This window comes from Danio rerio, chromosome 8 (genome assembly GCF_052040795.2).
Source record: "Danio rerio strain M-AB ecotype USA chromosome 8, GRCz13ab, whole genome shotgun sequence".
Lineage (NCBI taxonomy): Eukaryota > Metazoa > Chordata > Actinopteri > Cypriniformes > Danionidae > Danio > Danio rerio.
The window spans coordinates 484,096-505,522 of record NC_141028.1 but is presented as its reverse complement, the minus strand read 5'-3'; the positions used below and the strand labels follow the sequence as shown (position 1 = coordinate 505,522).

The 21,427-nt window shown below is 40.4% G+C and overlaps 1 protein-coding gene across 16 annotated transcripts in view; it reads right to left on the bottom strand.

The window, feature by feature from the left end:
* Window positions 1–12,484: 12,484 nt before the first annotated feature.
* Window positions 12,485–21,427, bottom strand: part of sncaip (synuclein, alpha interacting protein) — a 31,876-nt gene continuing 22,933 nt past the window's right edge. The window contains exons 11-14 of one of the 16 annotated variants that reach the window (XR_015497340.1): window positions 18,816–20,937; window positions 18,235–18,574; window positions 17,687–17,917; window positions 15,709–16,504 (exon numbers count right to left, since the gene is read on the bottom strand). Coding sequence is in view for 3 of the 16 variants with exons in the window: in XM_087263993.1 (XP_087120119.1) it covers window positions 20,139–20,937 (799 nt within the window). In the remaining 13 variants the exon portion in view is untranslated. Of the gene's footprint in view, window positions 13,391–14,396; window positions 15,469–15,708; window positions 20,938–21,427 lie in introns of those variants that run through there. The other 15 variants (XR_015497343.1, XR_015497342.1, XR_015497336.1 and 12 more) reach the window with 15 other exon arrangements.

Here is a 21,427-nt window from a genome sequence, read left to right as displayed (position 1 = left end):
CGCAGTCAAATATTTCGCAGAACAGATCCGCCACTTTTGACGCTCATAAACAATCATAAAGTCCTCGTGCTGTAGGAATGAGGAGGTCTGCTGAAGCTGCAGCTGTTGTGCAGTGAGGGGTTTGTGTCTTTACATTTACATTTAGTCATTTAGCAGATGCTTTTATCCAAAGCGACTTACAAATGAGGACAAGGAAGAAATTTACACAACTATAAGAGCAACAGTGAAGAAGTACTGTAGGCGAGTTTCAGATGTGTAAAGTGGAAGAAGCAAAACATTAGTCATTTTTTATTTATATTTTTTCTGTAGTACAGTTAGCGGTGGAGCCAGAGAGGCAATTGCAGATGAGGAAGGGAAGTGGAGACTAAATAGTTGAGTTTTTAGTGGTTTCTTGAAGACAGCGAGTGACTCTGCTGTTCTGATGCAGTTAGGGAGTTCATTCCACCAACTGGGCAGATTGAATGCGAGAGTTCGGGAAAGTGATTTCTTCCCTCTTTGGGATGGAACCACGAGGCGACGTTCATTCACAGAACGCAAGTTTCTGGAGGACACATACATCTGCAGAAGTGAGAGCAGATAAGAAGGAGCAAAGCCAGAAGTCGCTTTGTAGGCAAACATCAGAGCTTTGATTTTGATGCGAGCAGCAACTGGCAGCCAGTGCAAACGGATGAGCAGCGGAGTGACATGTGCTCTTTTAGGTTCATTGAAGACCACTCGTGCTGCTGCGTTCTGAAGCAGCTGAAGAGGCTTGATAGAGTTAGCTGAAGCCCGGGTAGTAGAGAGTTGCAGTAGTCCAGTCTGGAAAGAACAAGAGCTTGAACAAGGAGTTGAGCTGCATGTTCAGATAAGAAGAGTCGGACCTTTCTGATGTTATAGAGTGCGAATCTGCACGATCGAGCAGTTCTAGAGATGTGGTCAGAGAAGTTTAGTTGGTCATCAATCGTTACTCCAAGGCTTTTCACCATTTTGGATGCAGTAATGGTTGCCCCGTCCATCTGGATTGAAAAGTTATGATGTAGAGTCGGGTTGGCAGAAACTACAAGCATTTCACAACAATCTACAACAGTTTGCGTTTATTGAACAGTAAGAATGATTATTATCAAACAGTCCCTTAAAAGTCATGTCTCGTCTTCAGTTTTGCACTCACACTCCACCCCTTAACTGCAGTCTGCAGACAGACCCTTAATTCAGCTGGATTAGGTCATTATACTGAAATAAAAGTCTGCAGCAACTTGTATTTCTCTGAGTATTTGACTGTTTTGAGAATGTTACGTATGATTGCAATAACATCCACTAACATCCAACTAAAATGTTTGAGAAATGCATTCCTGACTAGCGTATGAATAACCTCCTGCGCCGGTGTGTTTTGAGAACATTATTAAAGACGAGATCACTCTGATAATAAACAGATCTGTGCGTGTGTGTGTGTGTGTGTGTGTGTGTGTGTGTGTTCATGCGGGAGCTTCTCCAGAACATTCCCTGATCATGACAGAAACTTTTAAAGCAAACTTTCGGACAGAATGATGTGTGGAGTGTGAGATATTTCCAGCGCAGTATTCTGCTGTCAGTCTGGCGTGAATGAAGCGCGGTGTGTAAAACCAACAAACCCGTCTGAGCATCAGCACGGCCTCGGCAGCTCAGTTTTAGTGTTTTCCTGTGGAAATGACTCTTTTTATAAGACAGATGAAGCTCCAGCTCGGTAAAGTCCAGTCTGTCAGAGCAGAAACTCAGACTCTCATCCGTCTGAGCTCCAGGGACGCTTTAACTGCAAAACAAGCGCTTTACAAACAACCTGCGGCGGCACTGGAGCGTGACGGATGCTGCATGTGTGTAATGAGGCACTCCTACAGCAGATCAGGTGCAGAGGATGGTGGCCGACACAACTCAACATGCTGCAACTCAGGCCATGTCTACACACACACACACACACACACACAGGTATTTCTACATTTATTTATTTATTTTTAAATCTCTCTCCACATGAGCACGCATAAACACACGGTAATGCATGTTAAGAGCACGTCAACCCAACAGGGGGCGATCATGCCTGGACTTTTATGCTGGATTCACACCAAACGGGGAATTAAAGGTGCAATAGGTGATCTGCCTAAATGCTATCCATCAGCATAATAGACGAATTACCAGTTTGTAAATATTCAGAATGCACGCGCAGCGGGGTTGCAGAAAAAAAAAACGGAAGTGCTAACATTTACACCGAGGGAATGACATCTGATGCGGTACAGAGTTTGTTGTTGTATTTGAGATAAGTTATATTGATGACATATTATATATACATATATATTATCTACATAATGCTTTCAGCGTATTATAACTGCTCGTCACCCAGAGATAAACACAGTTATTCAGCTAAATTAACGTTAAAGTGAGCGGCGTTCATCTGACAGCTCCATTTGCGATAGATAGCACCATCCCAAAGGAGAACTGCAGAGTCCAGCATTATTAATTAGGTCCTAATAAACAGTCACATTCGGACGGCTTTTTAATCTATTTTATTTGCTTTTAACATCTTCGAACTAATACGACTGTTGATCAGCGCCACCTCCTGGACTGATCATTAAAAATGGGATCTAATGGGATGGAAAACGACTTCTGTGAGGCATTTTCCCCTCGTTGTCAGACGGCATCTGGAGCTGTTTAAATGACGCCTCGTCATCGCTAAAGTCAACATTTTCTCTTTCTTTTAAATATATAACCAGCCCAAACGAATGTAGTTCACCATAATGTTTGACACACACATGTAGCCTACTGTACTGTCCCACTGACATTAACATAAGCGGCTCACGAATTAGAGTCAACATGCAAATCAGCAGCAGAGTATCAGTCACGCACTTTTATTGGTCATTTTCGTAAATTGCATGACTTACATGCCTGTTAAGTTTCATGCCAGTAATCTGGTTTGCTCTATTGATGCAGTGAAGTATTGCGTGTGTGTGTGTGTGTGTGTGCGTGTGCGCGCGGGCATTGAAGAGCCGCTGAGCTAACAGCTGACCAAGGTTATAATAGTTTTGAATTTTAATTAGTTTTAGTTTCTATTTCGTTTTGACTTTTTGTTTTCAAATTCAGTCAGTTTTATTAGTTTAAGAGGCAGATATACTAGTTTTTATTAGTTCCTATATTGTGAAATGACTTTAGTTTTAGTTTAGTCTTTATTAGTTTCAGTATTAGTTTTAGTTTATTTTTCTAAATAAGGATATTTGTTAGGTGCAAGATTCTAAGTCAATGGAATAAATATTGTATAATAAAAACTCAGACATACATGTTTTGAAACCTGTATTTGGAGGATACATGTGTAACCCCCACTAATCCTACATCTTCCAACCCGCTCCAAGCTGGGATCAAACCGGCAACCTTCCGCATGGAAGTCGGTTGCTCTAACAAGGAGGCTAAAGACCATAGCCTCTAGCTTCTGTCGCTAGAGCACGTTTTAGAGGTCAGAGGAGTGAGAGTAGCCTTCAGTGCAATATGTGTGCAAGGCTGCTCTGAGGGTAAATACACAGTAGTGATGGGAAGTTCAGATCTTTAATGCGGATGTTTGGACTCAACATACCAACATTGTGTAGTCTGCAATAGTCAGAGTCAATAATCAGTCAGTTAAAACATCACCATGATCTGAAAAATGTCTTACAGTAAAGTTCTGCAGCCTAACTGAATCATGATTCACTTATTTAAACTCCATTACGATTGTCTGTTATGAAATAAACTTACGTTTTCTCCAGATCCTCTCATTTAAGCCCTCGGTTTACCCGCGCTGCAGTTGTTCAAGTTTAGTTCAGTCTCATCAGGCTGTCATGTGCTGTTTGTGTTTGGTTCACTGAATCACACATGCAAAGTATTATCGGTTCACCGCTTCTCAAGTTTAATCTCAGTGTTATGTTGCTGATCTAATAACTGAATGAGAGAATATTTTGGATTATTTAGAGTCAGAGGGGGTATTAGGCTTGTTAAAAATTAAGTAGTTTGTGGATAAGTGCTCACTGGAGATGTGAATCATTTCAAATGATTCAGTTTGTTTTGGTGAACTAGCTCAACCGGTTCACTTAGAAGATCCGGTTAAAAAGATTCATCCGCGATACAAAAATAAAACCCATTATTAAGCACAAATGTGTTTAAGTAATAGTTTAAAGTGTCTGTATTTCTGCTGTCACCGTGCTGCTGTCATGTTCACTTCACTACAGACTCTGAGGTGCCGTACGGGTCAAACACCTGCAGCGCGAATTAGATTTACTTCTAAACAGTTTACAGTAAGATTATGTATTAAATACATTCACAAATACGAAAACAACAATGCAATCTCACGGCAATTCGTAACTTTTTGATTTTGTGGCTAATTCGTATGAATTCGTACAATCTTATTCGTACAATTTAGTACAATTTGATCGTCAACCAATGACGGTTGGGGTTAGGGGTGGGGTTTGGGTGCCTCACCTCCTTTTCAAAATCGTATATTTTCGTACAACTGAACTCGTACGACATTAGCCACTAAACTGGCAAAACGTAAAATATTTGCGTTTCCTTGTGAGATCAGGCTGGAAAACGAAGGAGGTTTTTGCTATAATTTTGGCTAGATTCAGTTTTGTATGTACACAATACAGTTTCAGTTAGTTCTAGTTTTAAAAAAAAACTCTCGTTTTAATTTGTATTTTCAGTTAACGACAATTATGTAATATTTTAGTTTTTGTTTTCTCATTTGCTTTCGTTAACTATAATAACCTTGCAGCCGACAAGTTGGAAACACACGCACACACTGTAATTCTGGCGGCAGACACGTGAACTAAAAGAAAGTTTTTCTCTCGCGACAGATTATAGCGGCTTTAACACACACCTTTCACAGTTGTGTGTCACAAAAACACTCCATAATCCACTCAAAACGCTAGTGAAACCCATTTTCAGATCGTAAATTACCAGTTGTAAACGTAAGTACTAAACATTCTACCGGCAGACGCTGGTCGCTTTGTCGCCCTCCATGCAGCAGCCAAGAAAAAGGTCTATTGACACACTGATGACACACTCTCTGACACATTAAAGGGCACTTGATCTAGTTTTGCACATTTGCACCAGACACGTTCATAAAAACACTCCACATCAAACAAACAAAACACATTGTGCATCTGTGAAGTGTGTTCACACAGGTGAGTGGGGTTGATAAACCACCAGTAGAAACACTTCCCTCTATATTAATAAGCAAGCACTCCCCCTCTCATTAAATCTAGCACTGAATCCTCTGAGCACACACAGTTCCTCTGTATAATCAGCTATTGCTGTGTGCGTTGCCTCTTCTTGTTGAATGTCTCCTCAGTTGTAAGCAGCTTCAGAGTAAAGCATCTGCTAAATGACTGCATGTTAACATGTTTAAACCTTTTATAAAGGTGATGTTTCCCTTTAAGAGCTCTCCGGGCCACCGTAGCAGAGAACCCCGCGCGCTGTAATGGAGCATCTGCAGATCAATAAAGCAGGTTAAAGCAAGCATCGCAGTCCAGTGAATAACTGGCAGAAGACTGACTCCAGACCAGCAGGAGGACGAGGAGGCGTCGTGTAGCGGCCGATCGATGCTTGATAAATATGAAGAGGCAGATCTCTGACAGACAGAGAGCCTCATTTACCGCCGCTCAACAACACACACCTCCACAGATCATGCTCATTTATGTACTCATCGCACTGTGTGTTTAACCCTGTCCTGTTATCACAGACACTGACAGATGCTCGGGGTTTAAACTTTTATAATTCACTACAAGAGTGCTACAAAACTCGCTGTATCTCGTGACTTTGCTTTACGACATGCTACATGACTTTAAGATGACAGAAAAAGGACACAAATTGATATAAAGGGAACATGTTTAGGGAGGAGGGAAGCTGAAATCTGTGCAGATATACGGCGACGAAAGGGTTAAACTCTACTCTCTCAACTTCAACAACACGGTTTTGACTTTTTGAAGCTGTCTGAACTGGAGTAGTGGTAGCACCATGGTCTCATAATAAGAAGGTCTCTGGTTTGAGTCCCGGCTGTGTTTCTATGTGGAGTTTGCATGTTCTCCTCGTGTTGGCATGGGTCCAAACACATGCGGTACAGGTGAATTGGGTGAGCTAAATTGTCCATAGTGTATGAGTGTGTGTGAATGAGTGCGTATGGGTGTTTCCCAGTACTGGGTTGCAGCTGGAAGGGCATCCGCTGTGTAAAACATAAGCTGGAATAGTTGGCGTTTCATTCCACCATGGCGACCCCTGATAGATTAGGGACTAAGCCGAATGAAAATGAATGAATGAACTGGAATAAAAGATGTTGCTAGGCAAATTTCAGGAGTTGTAAATATTCTGAAGCAAACAGACTGGAAGACTGAATTTCGGCCCGCCCAGAGTCCTGAACTAAACCTGATTTAAATCTAGTTATGTCCTGTGAGAGACTAGTTATGACTCGAGAGACTAGTTGTCCTGCGAGAGGTTTAGTATGAATCTTTATTAACCCTTTGACTGCCCCTCTACGGTTGACCACTGTTTTGAACACTGACTGGTAAAGTCATGTAAAGGGGTGACGCGGTGGCTCAGTGGGCAGCACGTTCGCCTCACAGCAAGAAGGTTGCTGATTCGAGCCTTGGCTGGGTCAGTTGGTGTTTCTGTGTGGAGTTTGCATGTTCTCCCCGTGTTGGTGCTCCGGTTTTCCCCATAGTCCAAACACATGCGCTATAGGGGAATTGGGTAGGCTAAATTGTCTGTATTGTATGAGTGTGTGTATGGGAGTTTCCCAGTACTGGGTTGCAGCTGGAAGGGCATCCGCTGCGTAAAACATATGCTGGATAAGTTGGTGGCTCATTCCGCTGTGGCAACCCCAGGTTGATCAAGGGACTAAAGTTTTAAATAATAATAGTCTACACACAGCATTGTTGGATTACAAAAAAAAATCAGACATACATAATTCTGTTGCACTACTACACTTGATTTTGGCTTTATTGAAGAAAAAAATATATAAAACAATGGGAATCTGAAATATTTAATAGTATACATTAAAGAAAAGGTGATTTAGTATTCAAAAATGTTTTATTTTGACTATATTTTAAATTAATTGCTCTTACACTTCATATTTTCACAGTATATGTATTAAATTCGGTACTTTTAGCATAAACGGACATATCAACCATTTGATAGAGGCTGAAATTTTAGAAATTGTGTTGAAAAAAAAAATGCATTGGGTGTGTTTAGAAATGCAGTCCAAACATTTCTTTCTTAGTGGGGTAGTTAAAGAGTTAATGCTACAATAATTGCAGCTAATTTTTACCTCCAGCAGATGGCACTAATCTGCCTTCATTCATTGGGTTTTACATATTTATTCAGTCATATTCCTTCAGCTTAGTCCCTTTATTAATCCAGGGTCGCCACAGCGGAATGAACTGCCAACTTATCCAGCATATGTTTTATGCAGCGGATGCCCTTCCAGCCGCAACCCATCACTGGGAAACATCCATACACACTCATTCACACTCATAAACTACAGACAATTTTTGCATACCCAATTCCCCTATAGCGCATGTCTTTCGACTTGTGGGGGAAACCGGAGCACCCGGAGGAAACCCACGCCAACACAGGGAGAACATGCAAACTCCACACAGAAACACCAACTGACCCAGCCAGGACTCGAACCAGCGACCTTCTTACTGTGAGGCAAACGTGCCACCCACTGCACCACCGTGTCTGTTTTACATACTTCCCCAGTAATTCTAAAGTAAATATTACACGACCCAAAAACAGTTCAAATACTTTCTCAATATTTACATTTTTAGGTGAATAAATGGATTCTGGCATTGAAAATATTCCTGTATTCATTCATTCATTCTCATTCAGCTTAGTCCCTTTATTAATCAGGGGTTGCCACAGCGAAATGAACCGCCAACTATTCCAACATATGTTTTACAAAGTGAATGCCCTTCCAGCTGCAACCCAGTAATGGTCAACATCCATACACACACACTCATACACTACAGCCAATTTAGTTAATCAATTCCTCTATAGCGCATGTGTTTGGACTGTGAGGGAACCCAAGCCAACACAGGGAGAACATGCAAACTCCACACAGAAACACCAACCCAGCCAAGGCTCGAACCAGGGACCTTCTTGCTGTGAGGCCACAGAGCTGACCACTGAGCCAACACGTCGCAAGTGTGATTAATCATTCATTCATTCATTTTCTTGTCAGCTTAGTCCTTTTATTAATCCGGGGTCGCCACAGCGGAATGAACCGCCAACTTATCCAGCAAGTTTTTACGCAGCGGATGCCCTTCCAGCCGCAACCCATCTCTGGAAAACATCCACACACACACACACATACACTATGGATAATTTACCCAATTCACCTGTACTGCATGTCTTTGGACTGTGGGGGAAACCGGAGCACCTGGAGGAAACCAACGCGAACGCAAGGAGAACATGCAAACTCCACACAGAAACGACTGAGCCGAGGCTCGAACCAACAACCTTCTTGCTGTGAGGCGACAGCACTACCTACTGCGCCACTGTCACCCTAGTGTGATTATTAAAAATACAATTAATTAATGTTGAGCATTAGAGGCTGGAGATATTCACACACACACACACACACACACACATCTGTGTTTAAACCCCACATAAACAGTGAGTTTTCCATAATAGCGTCTCTTTAAGTATAACTCAGTGTAATGAGTGTAGTGAAATGCAGTGCATAGATGTGTTTGAGCAGCAGCAGAGGGTTAAACGTCTTCAGACCACAGCAGATATTCCCGTCAGCAGAAAAACACCGGGAGGCAAAGAAGACATTCCTCCAGACTTTATTTCAATATCCAAATATTTGATCTGGAGGGCCGGCGGTGTTTCCAGCATGAGTGTGTTGTGTGATTAAACAGCGTGTGTGTGAGCAAGCCGATCGCTCATGAATATGAAAGCTCCATCAAGTGAAGAGCTGCATGGATGATGATGATGTTCTCTGAAATCTGACTGTTTCTGAGTAATGATGTTCAACACACTGACCTGATCCTGCGGCTCGGTCCGGCCCAAACTCCTCCTCTCACGTCCAAAGCAGTTCATCTGGCCTTTTCTTCATTGTGCGGCGCCTACAGGATATCAAACAAAGAGGAAAATCACAAGATCTCCAACACATCACTGGAAGCAGGACGAGTTTAGGGGTATTTAGGTCATGGTTATTGTATTATTGTGATTAAGTGAAGCTTTAATCCTGATATACAGTGTTATTACAACACTGCACTGCAAATAAGTGCTTCTCTTTCTTAGTTTTTGTCAAGTTTTTGTCTTGTTTCTAGTCCAAATATCTAAAAGATCTCAAATAATAAGCATTTTCTAGACAAAGCATTTTTAAATAAGTTCAAATGAAGTGAGTTTTTCATTAAAACATTATCAGAAAATGGGGGAAGTAAGCAATCTTGTTGTCAGTTATAAAGTTATATTTATTTCTCTTACACCAGTGGCAGATTATTTTGCTTGTCTTATGAAAACACATTAAATTTTGACTCATTATTCCAGCTTATAAATGCGGGTAACACTTTACAATAGCAGTACATGAATAATGATGTGTTAATATGTAAAACTAGATATTAAAGTTTAAGAACAAACTTTATGGTGGCTTAAAAAGCAGAGTCTGAATGTTTTAAGTGGTTTTAAAGTGTAAATAGCATGTTAGTATGATTCTATCTTGAATTGGCATGTTACTAGCATGAATTAACATGTTATTAGCATAATTCTAGCATGAATTAGCATGTTACTAGCATGATTCTACCATGAATTAGCATGTTGTTAGCATGTTTCTAGCATGAATCAGCTTGTTGTTAGCATGAATTAGCATGATGTTAGCATGACTAGCATGTTTCTAGCAACATTAGCATGTCAGTAGCATGTTAAAACTATTACAATGTGTTAGAATAGCTAGTCATAGTCTATAGAACAGTTGCTAGGGTGCTGAAATTGGTTGCTAGGGAGTGGTTAGTAAGTCTAAAGGTCATCAGTGATTGGCTGATGGCTAGACTGAGTTGAATGAGGCCTGACTCTAGTCTGTAGGACAGCCTGATGCAGAGTTATGGGCTCACAAAGGTTGACTCAATGTTAAGTCAATGGCAGTCTTTTACAATGGAAGTCTGTGGACAGTTGCTAGGGTGGCATAAGTGGTTGCTAGTAAGTTTAAAGGTCATCGGTGATTGGCTGCTGGCTAGTCTGAGTTAGATGAGGCCATTCTTAAGTTTGTAGGACAGTCTGATGCAGAGTTATGAGGTCACAAAGTTTGACCCAATGTTAAGTCAATGGGAATTTTGGGAATTTCCCAGGTCGTTTTTCGGAAAACCGAAAGTCGGATCAGTTAGAAAAGACATAGCAACCCGAGTCAGACCAGTTTGAAGGTTTGACGAAAGTTTGAAGTATGTAGCTTGAAGAGGTTAGGAGGAGATACACTTTAAAATTAGACTCGGAAGACGGAAGAAGAAGAAGTTTAAGTGAGATAACAGTATGTTGGCTTTTCAAGCCACCATAACAAACATTACTTTATTATGAACTAATGATGGGTGAATGCATGCGCTAATCTTTAACTAACTTTACAACATGAGTCACAAGAGTTAATATGTAAATAACGGCTACCCTTATTACTTGGTAGTACATGTTGTTAATTAATGTGTTAGTTACCACATTTGTTTATGCTTAATTTAACCATCATGAACTCCTGACATGTTAATGTTTAGTTATATCTTGACTACTTGGAGAGACAGATCACCATTAACCCATCCTTAAGTACTCATCAACTCCTTATGCACATTCGTCTAGTGCAGGCATGTCCAAACTCGGTCCTGGAGTGCCGGTGTCCTCCACAGCTTAGTTCCAACCCTAACCAGACACACCAAGGCTAGCTAATCCAATAGTATCTGGATGCTGCCTTTATGATGCAAACTGAGATTGCATTACTCAGCAATGCAGTGTCAGACACAATGCACTCAGTGGAGTGAGTGACGTCACTGAATAACAATAGAAGAATGTTTACACTGAATAACAATAGAAGAATGTTCAGGCAACATCAACAGTTTAAACACAGGAGTCGATGAGTAGTTAGGGACGAGTTAAGGGTGATGTGCCCCTCCAAGTAAAGTCATGACATAATTATACATTAACAGCTTATGAGGTCATGTTGGTTACATTAAGCTTAAACTTTAATGTTAATTTAACACCATGCACTAACAGGTGATAAAGGTAGTCGTCATTCACACACACTGGAAAAAATAATGTCTGCAAATTTGTTGCAAACAATTTATGTTATATATAAACAAACAAATTAAATTTAGCAATGTTCAACTTATCTTGTTTGTTTAAATTCAGCTCAAATAAATTATTTACAACACTCAACTTTAAAAAAATGAGTAAATCTAAGGAATCATCTTTGAATCTTTTTTCAGTGCACGACCTCTCGTGAAGTTGAAGTTCATGATTGGCACATGCATTCACTCAAATCATTAGTTCATAATAAAGTAATGTTTAGTTTACATATTAATGCATCATTATTCATGTACTGTTACTGTATAGTTAACTTATTAGGTGTAACATAATTATAAAGTGCAAAAACAATACGTTTGCATTAGTTTAGAACAACATAAACATTAATTACAGTAGTTATTGACGGTTTAAGAAAAGAAATCGCCTGAATTTGGATGCAGACCTGCTGCACATGCAATCTGAGCTGCATGCAATGCTTTTTAATGCGCTCACCCCTCACAGTGACTTCACTAGCTCCATTGAGTGCATTGTGTCTGACATTGCATCACTGAGAGATGCATCATCATGAGACTATTGGAATTTTCCTAAACTCCATCTAGTCTTTTGTGAACTTATTGTGAAGGTTCAGAGTATATAGAGGAATCAGAGAGTGAAATTTAATACCTTTAAGACCTTTTAAAGACCTTATAACCACTTTAGGATTCAACCAGAAACACTGGTGAGACTTTACCCGGGTATATATTTACTAAATATTATGGTAACACTTTATTTTGAAGGTGCATTTGAGTATTAGTAGTCTGTCTGCTTAATATGCTGATGCTGCTCCGTTAATAGACATTTAACTGACTATAGTAAACTTTTCATGTTCATGTCAACTTATACACTAACCCCAACCTAACAGTCTACTGAGAATCTAATGAGAACTAGTTGGCATGTAGATGCAGTGCAACTTAATTCAGCAAGCAGACCATCAAAAATGTGACCAATATTAATGTAAGAAACAAATCCAAAACTAAAACATTAGAGAGGAGTCTGGCTGCAGACCTGGTGCAGTGCATTCTGAGCTGCATCCAATGCTTTTTAATGCGCTCACCTAACCCCACCCCTAACCCTACCCATCACAGTGACGTCACTCACTCCATTGACTGCATTGTGTCTGACCCTGCATCGCTGAGTGATGCAATCTCAGCCTGCATCATAAAGGCTGCATCCAGACACTATTGAAACATTAGACATATACTGAATAAATCTCTAGTAAATCTTGCTAATTGAGCAGGTTGGCGCCTGTAGAACTGCAGAAATGATGGTGTTGCCTTGATTACAGCAGTAAACAAAGCAGCATGATGTCAAATCTAGCCGGATTCTGTTGATTTCATTTACTACACAGCATCCTGATATTCCCAGATTTAATTCAGGCATCTTTAGCATACAAATATACACTGCATAATCAAAAATGATGTCAAATTTAATACCTTACAAACTAGCATTAAAGACTTTTTATACTTATCAAGGGCCTTAAATTTCTCTACATTGCTTTATCAACTCTTAATAAAGTTATTAAGCATTAACTAAGAAAATAACATCAGCTAAGATCAATAAATGCTTTTCAAACTCTAAAGATTTAGTAGTTTTCACTGCAAGCTTAATTAATGTAAATAAATGGAGGCATATTATACAGTATTAATGAACAACAGACCTATAAATATTCAGAGTATCAGTCAATGTCTCCTGCATGTGGGCCTGATTAACATGTAAAAAAAGGTATTGCTGGAAAATAAATAGCTTATTATGTATTAAAGCACACTGTGATGAACAAACACCAATACAACAATCTGAATATTAACAAAAACACACTCTAAGAGTTTAAATAAAACTTGATTTGTGTTTGAAACCATAATTTTCTTGCTTTGGAACAGAAATAATTGTGCAAAAGTGGCATAGAAATAAACTTGAGTTGAATAATTGTTGACTGTATTTAGAATATCAGCATCACACATGTGCATTATCTCATTTAAATGGGAGAGATGTGTGTGCTGCTGTATACTCATGATGATCATGCTGAATGTTCTGCACGGCTCTGCTTCCCTCTTCTGGATTTCTCCGATCATGAATATTCAGCCATGATGGCAGAACTGCGTGTGTGTTTCTGGTGAACAGAAGCAGAATTAAAGGTTGATCACATTATTATAAGATCATCAATTAATGCGCTTGACGGCTGAGAGAGACTGAAACCTTTCCCCATCGTTCAGCAGAGCGAGTTTCCCGCAGCTGTTTTCCAGCGGCATTAACCGCTGTCATCCAGAAACAACAGCAGCCCAGCGGTGTCAATTATATTTGATTGACTGAGTAAAGCAGCACACAAATAAGCCCAAACAATGGACACAAAAATCTATAGACGACTCGACTGCTGTCAAATCAAGCGCTCGTCTGCTCCATTTTCATGCTGCACAACAGCCGAACACCAGCGCCTGCCTGCCTGTCTCTCGCTCTCAGCCTGTATCTGTGTGTCTCTCTGTCTGCCCGTCTCTCAATCTGTCTCTCTCTCTCTCTGTTATACTTTCTCTCTGTCTTATTCAAATTCATATTCAAAGAGCTTTATTGGCATGACTGAAATAAAGCACAATGTTGTCAGAACAAAACATACATATAGATTTAATAATAATAATATGAACAAACACTTATTCTCTCTCAATCTGTCTCTCTCTCTCATTTAATTTAAATAAGCCTCACAAAGTGCTCACAAATCTTTCATTGACATTATTATTTTCAACAGGATCCTTACAATATTATGTATAATTGTGCAATACATCAGTCAGTCCTGAAGCCAAATCTGGAGCTGATCTAACTAAATAACTGCAGATAATGATTTTTAAAAATTAGTAGCTCAAATCTATATTAGAGAAAAATATTCAAAAGCAAAAATCTAAATAATAATATTAATTTTATTTATAGTGCGCTTTTCTCAGACTCGAAGCGCTAAAAACAAAATGTTGTGTAGTTTGCAATATTTTGCATGAATTTAAATGCATTATCTTTCCATTTCTAAAGACATTTAGAGACTTTACAATTATCTTAATAAACATATCTGTGAAAATAATCTATTTTGTTTAAATGTGCTAGAAAATATGACCTATTTATATATATATACTCACCGGCCACTTTATTAGGTACACCTGTCCAACTGCTCATTACCACAAATGTCTAATCAGCCAATCACATGGCAGCAGCTCACTGCATTTAGTCATGTAAACATGGTCAAGAGGATCTGCTGCAGTTCAGACTGAGCATCAGAATGGGGAAGAAAGGGGATGTAAGAGACTTTGAATGTGGCATGGTTGTTGGTGCATTTCAGAAACTGCTGATCTACTGGGATTTTCACACACAACCATCTCTAGGGTTTACAGAGAATGCTCCGACAAAGAGGAAATATCCAGTGAGCGGCAGTTCTGTGGGTCAAATGCCTTGTTGATGAGGTCAGAGGTCAGAGGAGAATGGCCAGACTGGTTCCAGCTGATAGAAAGGCAACAGTAACTCAAATAAGCACTCGCTACAACCGAGCTCTGCAGAAGAGCATCTCTGAACACACAACACGGCCAACCTTGAGGCGGATGGGCTACAGCAGCAGAAGAGCACACCGGGTGCCGCTCCTGTCAGCTAAGAACAGGAAACTGAGGCTACAATTCACACAGACTCACCAAAACTGGACAATAGAAGATTGGAGAAACGTTGCTGCTCTGATGAGTCTCCATTTCTGCTGACACATTCGGATGCTCGGGTCAGACAACATGAAAGCATGGATCATCCTGCCTTGTATCAGCGGTTCAGGCTGGTGGTGGTGGTGTAATGGTGTGGGGGAGATTTTCTTTGGGTCCATTAGTACCAATTGAGCATCAACGCCACAGCCTACCTGAGTATTGCTGCTGACCATGTCCATCCCTTTATGAGCACAGTGTCTCCATCTTCTGATGCTACTTCCAGCAGGATAACGCAGCATGTCATAAAGCTCAATCATCTCAGACTGCTGAACATGACGATGAGTTCACTGTACTCAAATGGCCTCCACAGTCACCAGAGCTCAATCCAATAGAGCAGCTTTGGGATGTGGTGGAACGGGAGATTGGCATCATGGATGTGCAGCCGACAAATCTGCAGCAACTGTGTGATGCTATCATGACAACATGGAGCAAAATCTCTGAGGAATATTTCCAGCAGCTTGCTGAATCTCTGACAAACACACACACACACATATATTTTAGTTTGGATGTAATAAAAGTAGTTTTTAAAATGATTAAATAACAATATTAAGGTCCATATTATTTTAATTAAGGTCAATATTATTAGCGTCTTTAAGATGCCCAGTCAGTTTATCATCACACATCTCCATCTTTAACTTCACACACTCGTGATTCTCCTCAGACATCCTCACTATTGAAACGAGCTCTGTGCGAGTAACCTCTCCTCGTATAGTAAACAGCTGAAAACCTCTTTATTTTAATCGGCGTTATACAATGCTTTCCAATAGCAGACCGTTTCTTGCATTCAAACGTAATAACAGATAAATTATGAATCATACATTACCGCAAAACAACACAGATTATATAGAAACATATTAGAGTTATTAAACAAACAGAATCACAAGTAAAGAGCGATTCCTTCATTCGTCTGTGTGTTCGTTCAGGTTCATTATTATCGAGTCTGTACAAAACTCTAAACTGGTGAGTAAGAAAGTGTTCTCATGTACGTAACGCGTGATTTAAAGGGTCAGTTCACACAGAAATCAAGATTCCCCATGTGGTTTATAATCCTCTGAGCGCTTCGTTCATCATTCATCACACAAATGAAGATATTTTAGATGAAATCCTGCAGCTCTTCATCCTCCATAAACAGCAAGGGTCCCGAGACGCAGGTCCAGAAACACATCCTTAAACCACCAAAGCTCCAAAATACCTGCAACACTACTCTGTCCACCAATGTTTTCAGTATCAGATCAAACCGTGTGTTCACTACACTGCAAAACAGGCTTTTCAAGAGTGTTCAAGTCCAAATATCTAAACATGCTCACATCAAGAAGCTTTACTTCCTTTCAGAAATAATAAGTGAAGGTTTGTAGTGTTTTCCTTCAAATAAGATGAATAATCTGTAACATTATAATATCTACACACTATGAACCATTTATTAAGCATTAGCAAATAGTGAATTCATCATCAGTTCAGCATTACTCTACATTAATAAACAGTTTATAACTGCAGATACAAATGCTCTATTACTGACTTATAAACACATGTATAATGTGCTTAATCATTGCACTTTCATACTTTGTTAATGATTTATTTTTATTACTAAATTAAGTATTGCATTATTTACAAATCAGTTATTTAAGCATCGTTAGTTGCTTTTTAAGATGATTCAGAACGAGTTAGTAAATGATTAATAAACTATTGAAATCAACATTTATGTCGGTGCAATAGCCTAGTGGTTAGTGTGCTGACAAATGGTGCAGGAGCACTTCAGGGCGTCCCAAGTTCGAATCCCGGCTCGAGGACATCTCCCGTCTCTACCCCAGCTCTCTCCCACTTCACTTCCTGTCTATAATACTGTCCTGTCCACTTAATAAAGGCAAAAAGGCCAAAAATATATCTTAAAAAATAATAAAAATCAACATTTATATCTCTTATTATTCAGGCGTATACTAATAGTTCATTTGTATGTTGATAAATGCTTTATTAACTCATCTTCATCCAGTTCTGTGAGCTAATCTAAAGTGAGGACTATTGAATCCTGCATAAATGACTATTAAAGGCTCAGTTATATTCTAAACAGGAATAAAAGAACATTAACAACATTATTAATTCTATTCATTTGAAGATACACAAATTAACCTGCAACAAATAAAATAAAATCTTTGGAACCGTATCTACAATAAAAAGACTACAGTTTAAACAGTGCATCTTCTTATATTGATTAATTATTATATTGTTGTTTTATCTAATTATCCAAGTCATTTTACTTTTTAGATACGATTGCAAAGATTATTGTGCATTTGATACCAAGCATTTAATTGGCATTTATAAGAGATTTATAAAGCATCAATAGTCCTCACTTTAGATTAGGTCACAGAACTGGATGAAGCAGAGTTAAAAATAAATCATTAACATACAAATCAACAATTACTATACGCCTGAATAATACGAGTTATAAACGTTAATTTCAATAGTTTATTAATCATTTACTAACTCATTCTGAATCATCTTAAAAACCTCCAACTACTCTTAAATACAACTGGTGTGTTATTAATGCAATAGTTAATTTAGTGAAAAATTAAAACAAAGTATGAAAGTGCAGTTATTAAGCACATTATACATGTGTTTATAAGTCAGTAATAGAGCATTTGTATCTGCAGTTATAAACTGTTTACTAACGTTTATTAATGCAGCGGTCATGCTGAACTGATCATGAATTCACTAGATGCCAATAATTCATAAATGACTCATAGTGTGCAGTTATTATAGTGTGTTACTGAATAATCTGCCAGTGAGGGGAATAATCTGGTCATTTCACTCAGAAAACCAGGTGTTCCTCACCCACTGGCAGATCAGCTTCCTTTGTTTTAAATAAACACTAAATTTGATTTAATCCTCCTGAGAGAGCTGCTGAAAAAACTGCTTAAACCAGCCTAGGATGGTTGGCTGGTTTTAGCTGGTCGACCAGCCTGGTTTTAGAGGGGTTTTGGCCATTTTCAGCCTGGTCTTAGCTGGTCAGGCTGGGAGATGACCATCTAAAACCAGCTTGACCAGCCTAGTCAGGCTGGAAGCACAGCCAAAACCAGCTATGTCCAGCTTAAACCAGGCTGGTCACGCTGGTTTTAGTTGGATTTAGCTGGTCATTTTCCACCGTGACCAGCTAAGACCAGCCTGGAAATGGCCAAAACCACTCTAAAACCAGCCTGGTCGACCAGCTAAAACCAGCCAACCATCCTAGGCTGGTTTAAGCTGGATTTTTCAGCATGGTGGTGATTAATAACATGTTTAATTTCTGTGTGAACTAACCCTTAAAGGCACAGATCACCCAAATATGAAAGCTTCCTGTTCATGTAGTCGCCCACAGCTCATCCCAGATGAGCTTTTTATTACATTAATGGAGATTGGGAGCTGAATCTGTGGTTCTCAGCGCTTCATATAACGGCAGACAACACTGACATGTTAAGTAGATTAAAAATAATGAGATCTTGTAAACAGAAATCATCACTCCCTACAGGAAACTGAACATCACTTACAGCATGAAGTCAAACAGGTATCAGCACACGTGACTGCTTTACTGCAGGGGTGTCCAACTCAGTCCTGGAGGGCCGCTGTCCTGCATAGTTTAGCTCCAACATCCTTCAACAAACCTGCCTGGAAGTTTATGATTAACCAAGAAAGAGCTTGATCAGCTGCCTCAGGTGTGTTTAATTGGGGTTGGAACTAAAGTATGCAGGAGCCCGGCCCTCCAGGACTGAGTTTGGACACCCCCGCTTCACTGGATTAAAGCTATAATATTGTAAATAATGTTGAATTTTTTACCGGGAGCTTTACATGAGCTCAGTGTGTGATCAGGAGCCACGGCTATAGATTTGGACTCATCTGTATGTGTTTATTTATAAATCGGTCACCATTCACTGCCATTATATGAAGCCCCAAACCCCACAGAGTCAGCTCAAAGCCTGCTGTGATGCTCTAAAGTCACACACATCAGCAGTTTTCTGGATTCTGCGATTCACGTTTAATATTTCCCTGTTTATTTCTGCTGGTGAACTGCATTATGGGATGTTGACCTTTCCTCTAGCAGCTTTTAACCTACTCAAGTGTGTAAATGTCATGATCACCAGCGATCTCTAACCACCAGAGGTCGCTGGAAAACATTCACACTCGCACAAACTACAAATTCGCTAGGTCACAGGTGTCAAACTCAGTTCCTGGAGGGCCGCAGCTCTGCATAGTTTACTTCCAACCCTAATTAAACACACCTCATCAAACTAATTGAGTCCTTCAGGCTTGTTTGAAACCTACAGGTAAGTGTGTTGGAGCAGGGCTGGAACTAAACTGTGCAGGGCTTCGGCCCTCCAGGAATTGAGTTTGACACCCCTGCGCTAATTCATGGACTACAACTTCATACATGCCCTCCATTCACACATGTTCTAGATCCTGACTGATTACACCGGCCTGATTCATGGTGTAGAAGTACTGCTCAAACACAAATACTCTTTGCTGAGTCTTGTTATCTGCTATAGTGACACTACAACGCGTTTCCTTGGTCTGCCTTTGCCGTGTGTTTGATCCTTTGCCTTGTTTATGTGTTTCGTCCTGTTTGCTGCCTGCCTTTTGACCATCTGCCTGTTAATTTGATGTCGACTCTGGATTGCCCTCATACATCAGTTTGCCCCTGTATTGACCACTGCTTGACTGTCCATTCTAATAAACCAGCGTGTGGATCCCCACCTCTGCTTGATCAGTGTGTAAAAGTGTGTGTTCTGCACGTGTGTAATAGTGTGCAGTGCTGTATAGTGTGTGTGTTGGTGTTGTATATTACACTACAGACTCCGTGTCATGAACTGCAGCACGTTTACTCTTACTCTACACTCTTATTCCTCTACAGATTGTCTCTGATATCATCTCAAACCACTAAAATGTCAGTAAAAGTCTCTTTATTAAACTGTAGAGTTTAATATTCAACATCAGAAGTGGACAGAGCAGAGATCAACATCCCATAATGCAGTTCACCACCGCTAATAAACACAGAAGCTGTTCATTACCTACAGTGTGCATCTCTGATGAGCTGTGGGGGAGGAAATGAGCAGGATATTGTCATTTTAGTGTGAACTAACCCTTAACCCAGGGCTCTGACAGTCATCGGCTGCTCTACACAGCGCTCGTCTTGCTCTTGCTCTTCTTCCCGGTGTGTTTTCCAGGACTCTGAGCATTGCTGCTGCTGCTGTTGCTGTTGTTGTTGTTCTGGTTTCCGCTCAGCGTCTCCATTATAGAGCGAAACGCACCGAAGGGTCTCTTTTCTTTAGTGGACGGGGCTTTAGTGTCGCCGGCGGCTCCGTCTTTCCGCGGCGGCTCATCAAACGTGACTCTCAGCTTCAGATTCTGCGAGGTTTTCCTGCGGGAGGACGGAGATTTGAGCGCACTTTTAGGACTGGTGGTGACTTTATCTCCCGCTTCTGTTCTGGTTTCAGGATCGCTCTGGTCTGATGATGGAGACGGGTTACAGGCGTCCACAGATTTGGAAGTCCTGTGTGTGAAGGAGAGCTTGCGTTCGCTGGAGGAGTGTGTGTTTTTGGGCTCCTCAGCCTCGGGGATGGGCAGTTGTGTGGGTCTGGACATGTGTTTGGTCTCGTCTGGAGGATAGACGTCTCCGTCAGACTCACTGAGCGAACGCTGCATGATCTGCTTCAGACGCGCCAGCTTAAGTTCCCGCCTCTCCCCCACTCCCAGCCGTTTCATTGGTCCAGCCCCTGGCCCCGCCCCTGACTCCGCCCCTGCATCGTGGGTGTCTCTGGGATGGGTTCGCTCTGCTGCATCTTTCGTCAGCAGTTTCCGCATGACTCCGTCCGTCTCCGTGTGTTTCTGCTTCAGGACCCACTGGCCGTTTTCAGGAGCCACTTCTGCTGTTAGGGTCATTTCAGGCCACGAGTCTGACGGAGGAACACGACAGCTGAACAGAGACAGAGAACATCTGTCAGACAACACAAGATACAAGAACATCTGGAAATCTGCTGGTTATGAAATACATCTAAAAATGGGCTGGTTGCTATGGAAAGCATCTAAAAATGGGCCGGTTCCTACGAAATACATCTAAAAATGCGCCGGTTCCTATGAAATACATCTAAAAATGCGCCGGTTCCTATGAAATACATCTAAAAATGGGCCGGTTGCTAGGAAATATATCTAAAAATGCGCCGGTTGCTAGGAAATGTATCTAAAAATGGGCCATTTGCAATGAAATACATCTAAAAATGGGCCGGTTGCTATGGAATGCTTCTAAAAATGGGCCGGTTGCTAGGAAATATATCTAAAAATGGGCCAGTTGCTCAAAAAAGCATGTAAAAATGGGCCGGTTCCTACGAAATACATCTAAAAATGCGCCGGTTCTTATGAAATACATCTAAAAATGGGCCGGTTGCTATGGAATGCTTCTAAAAATG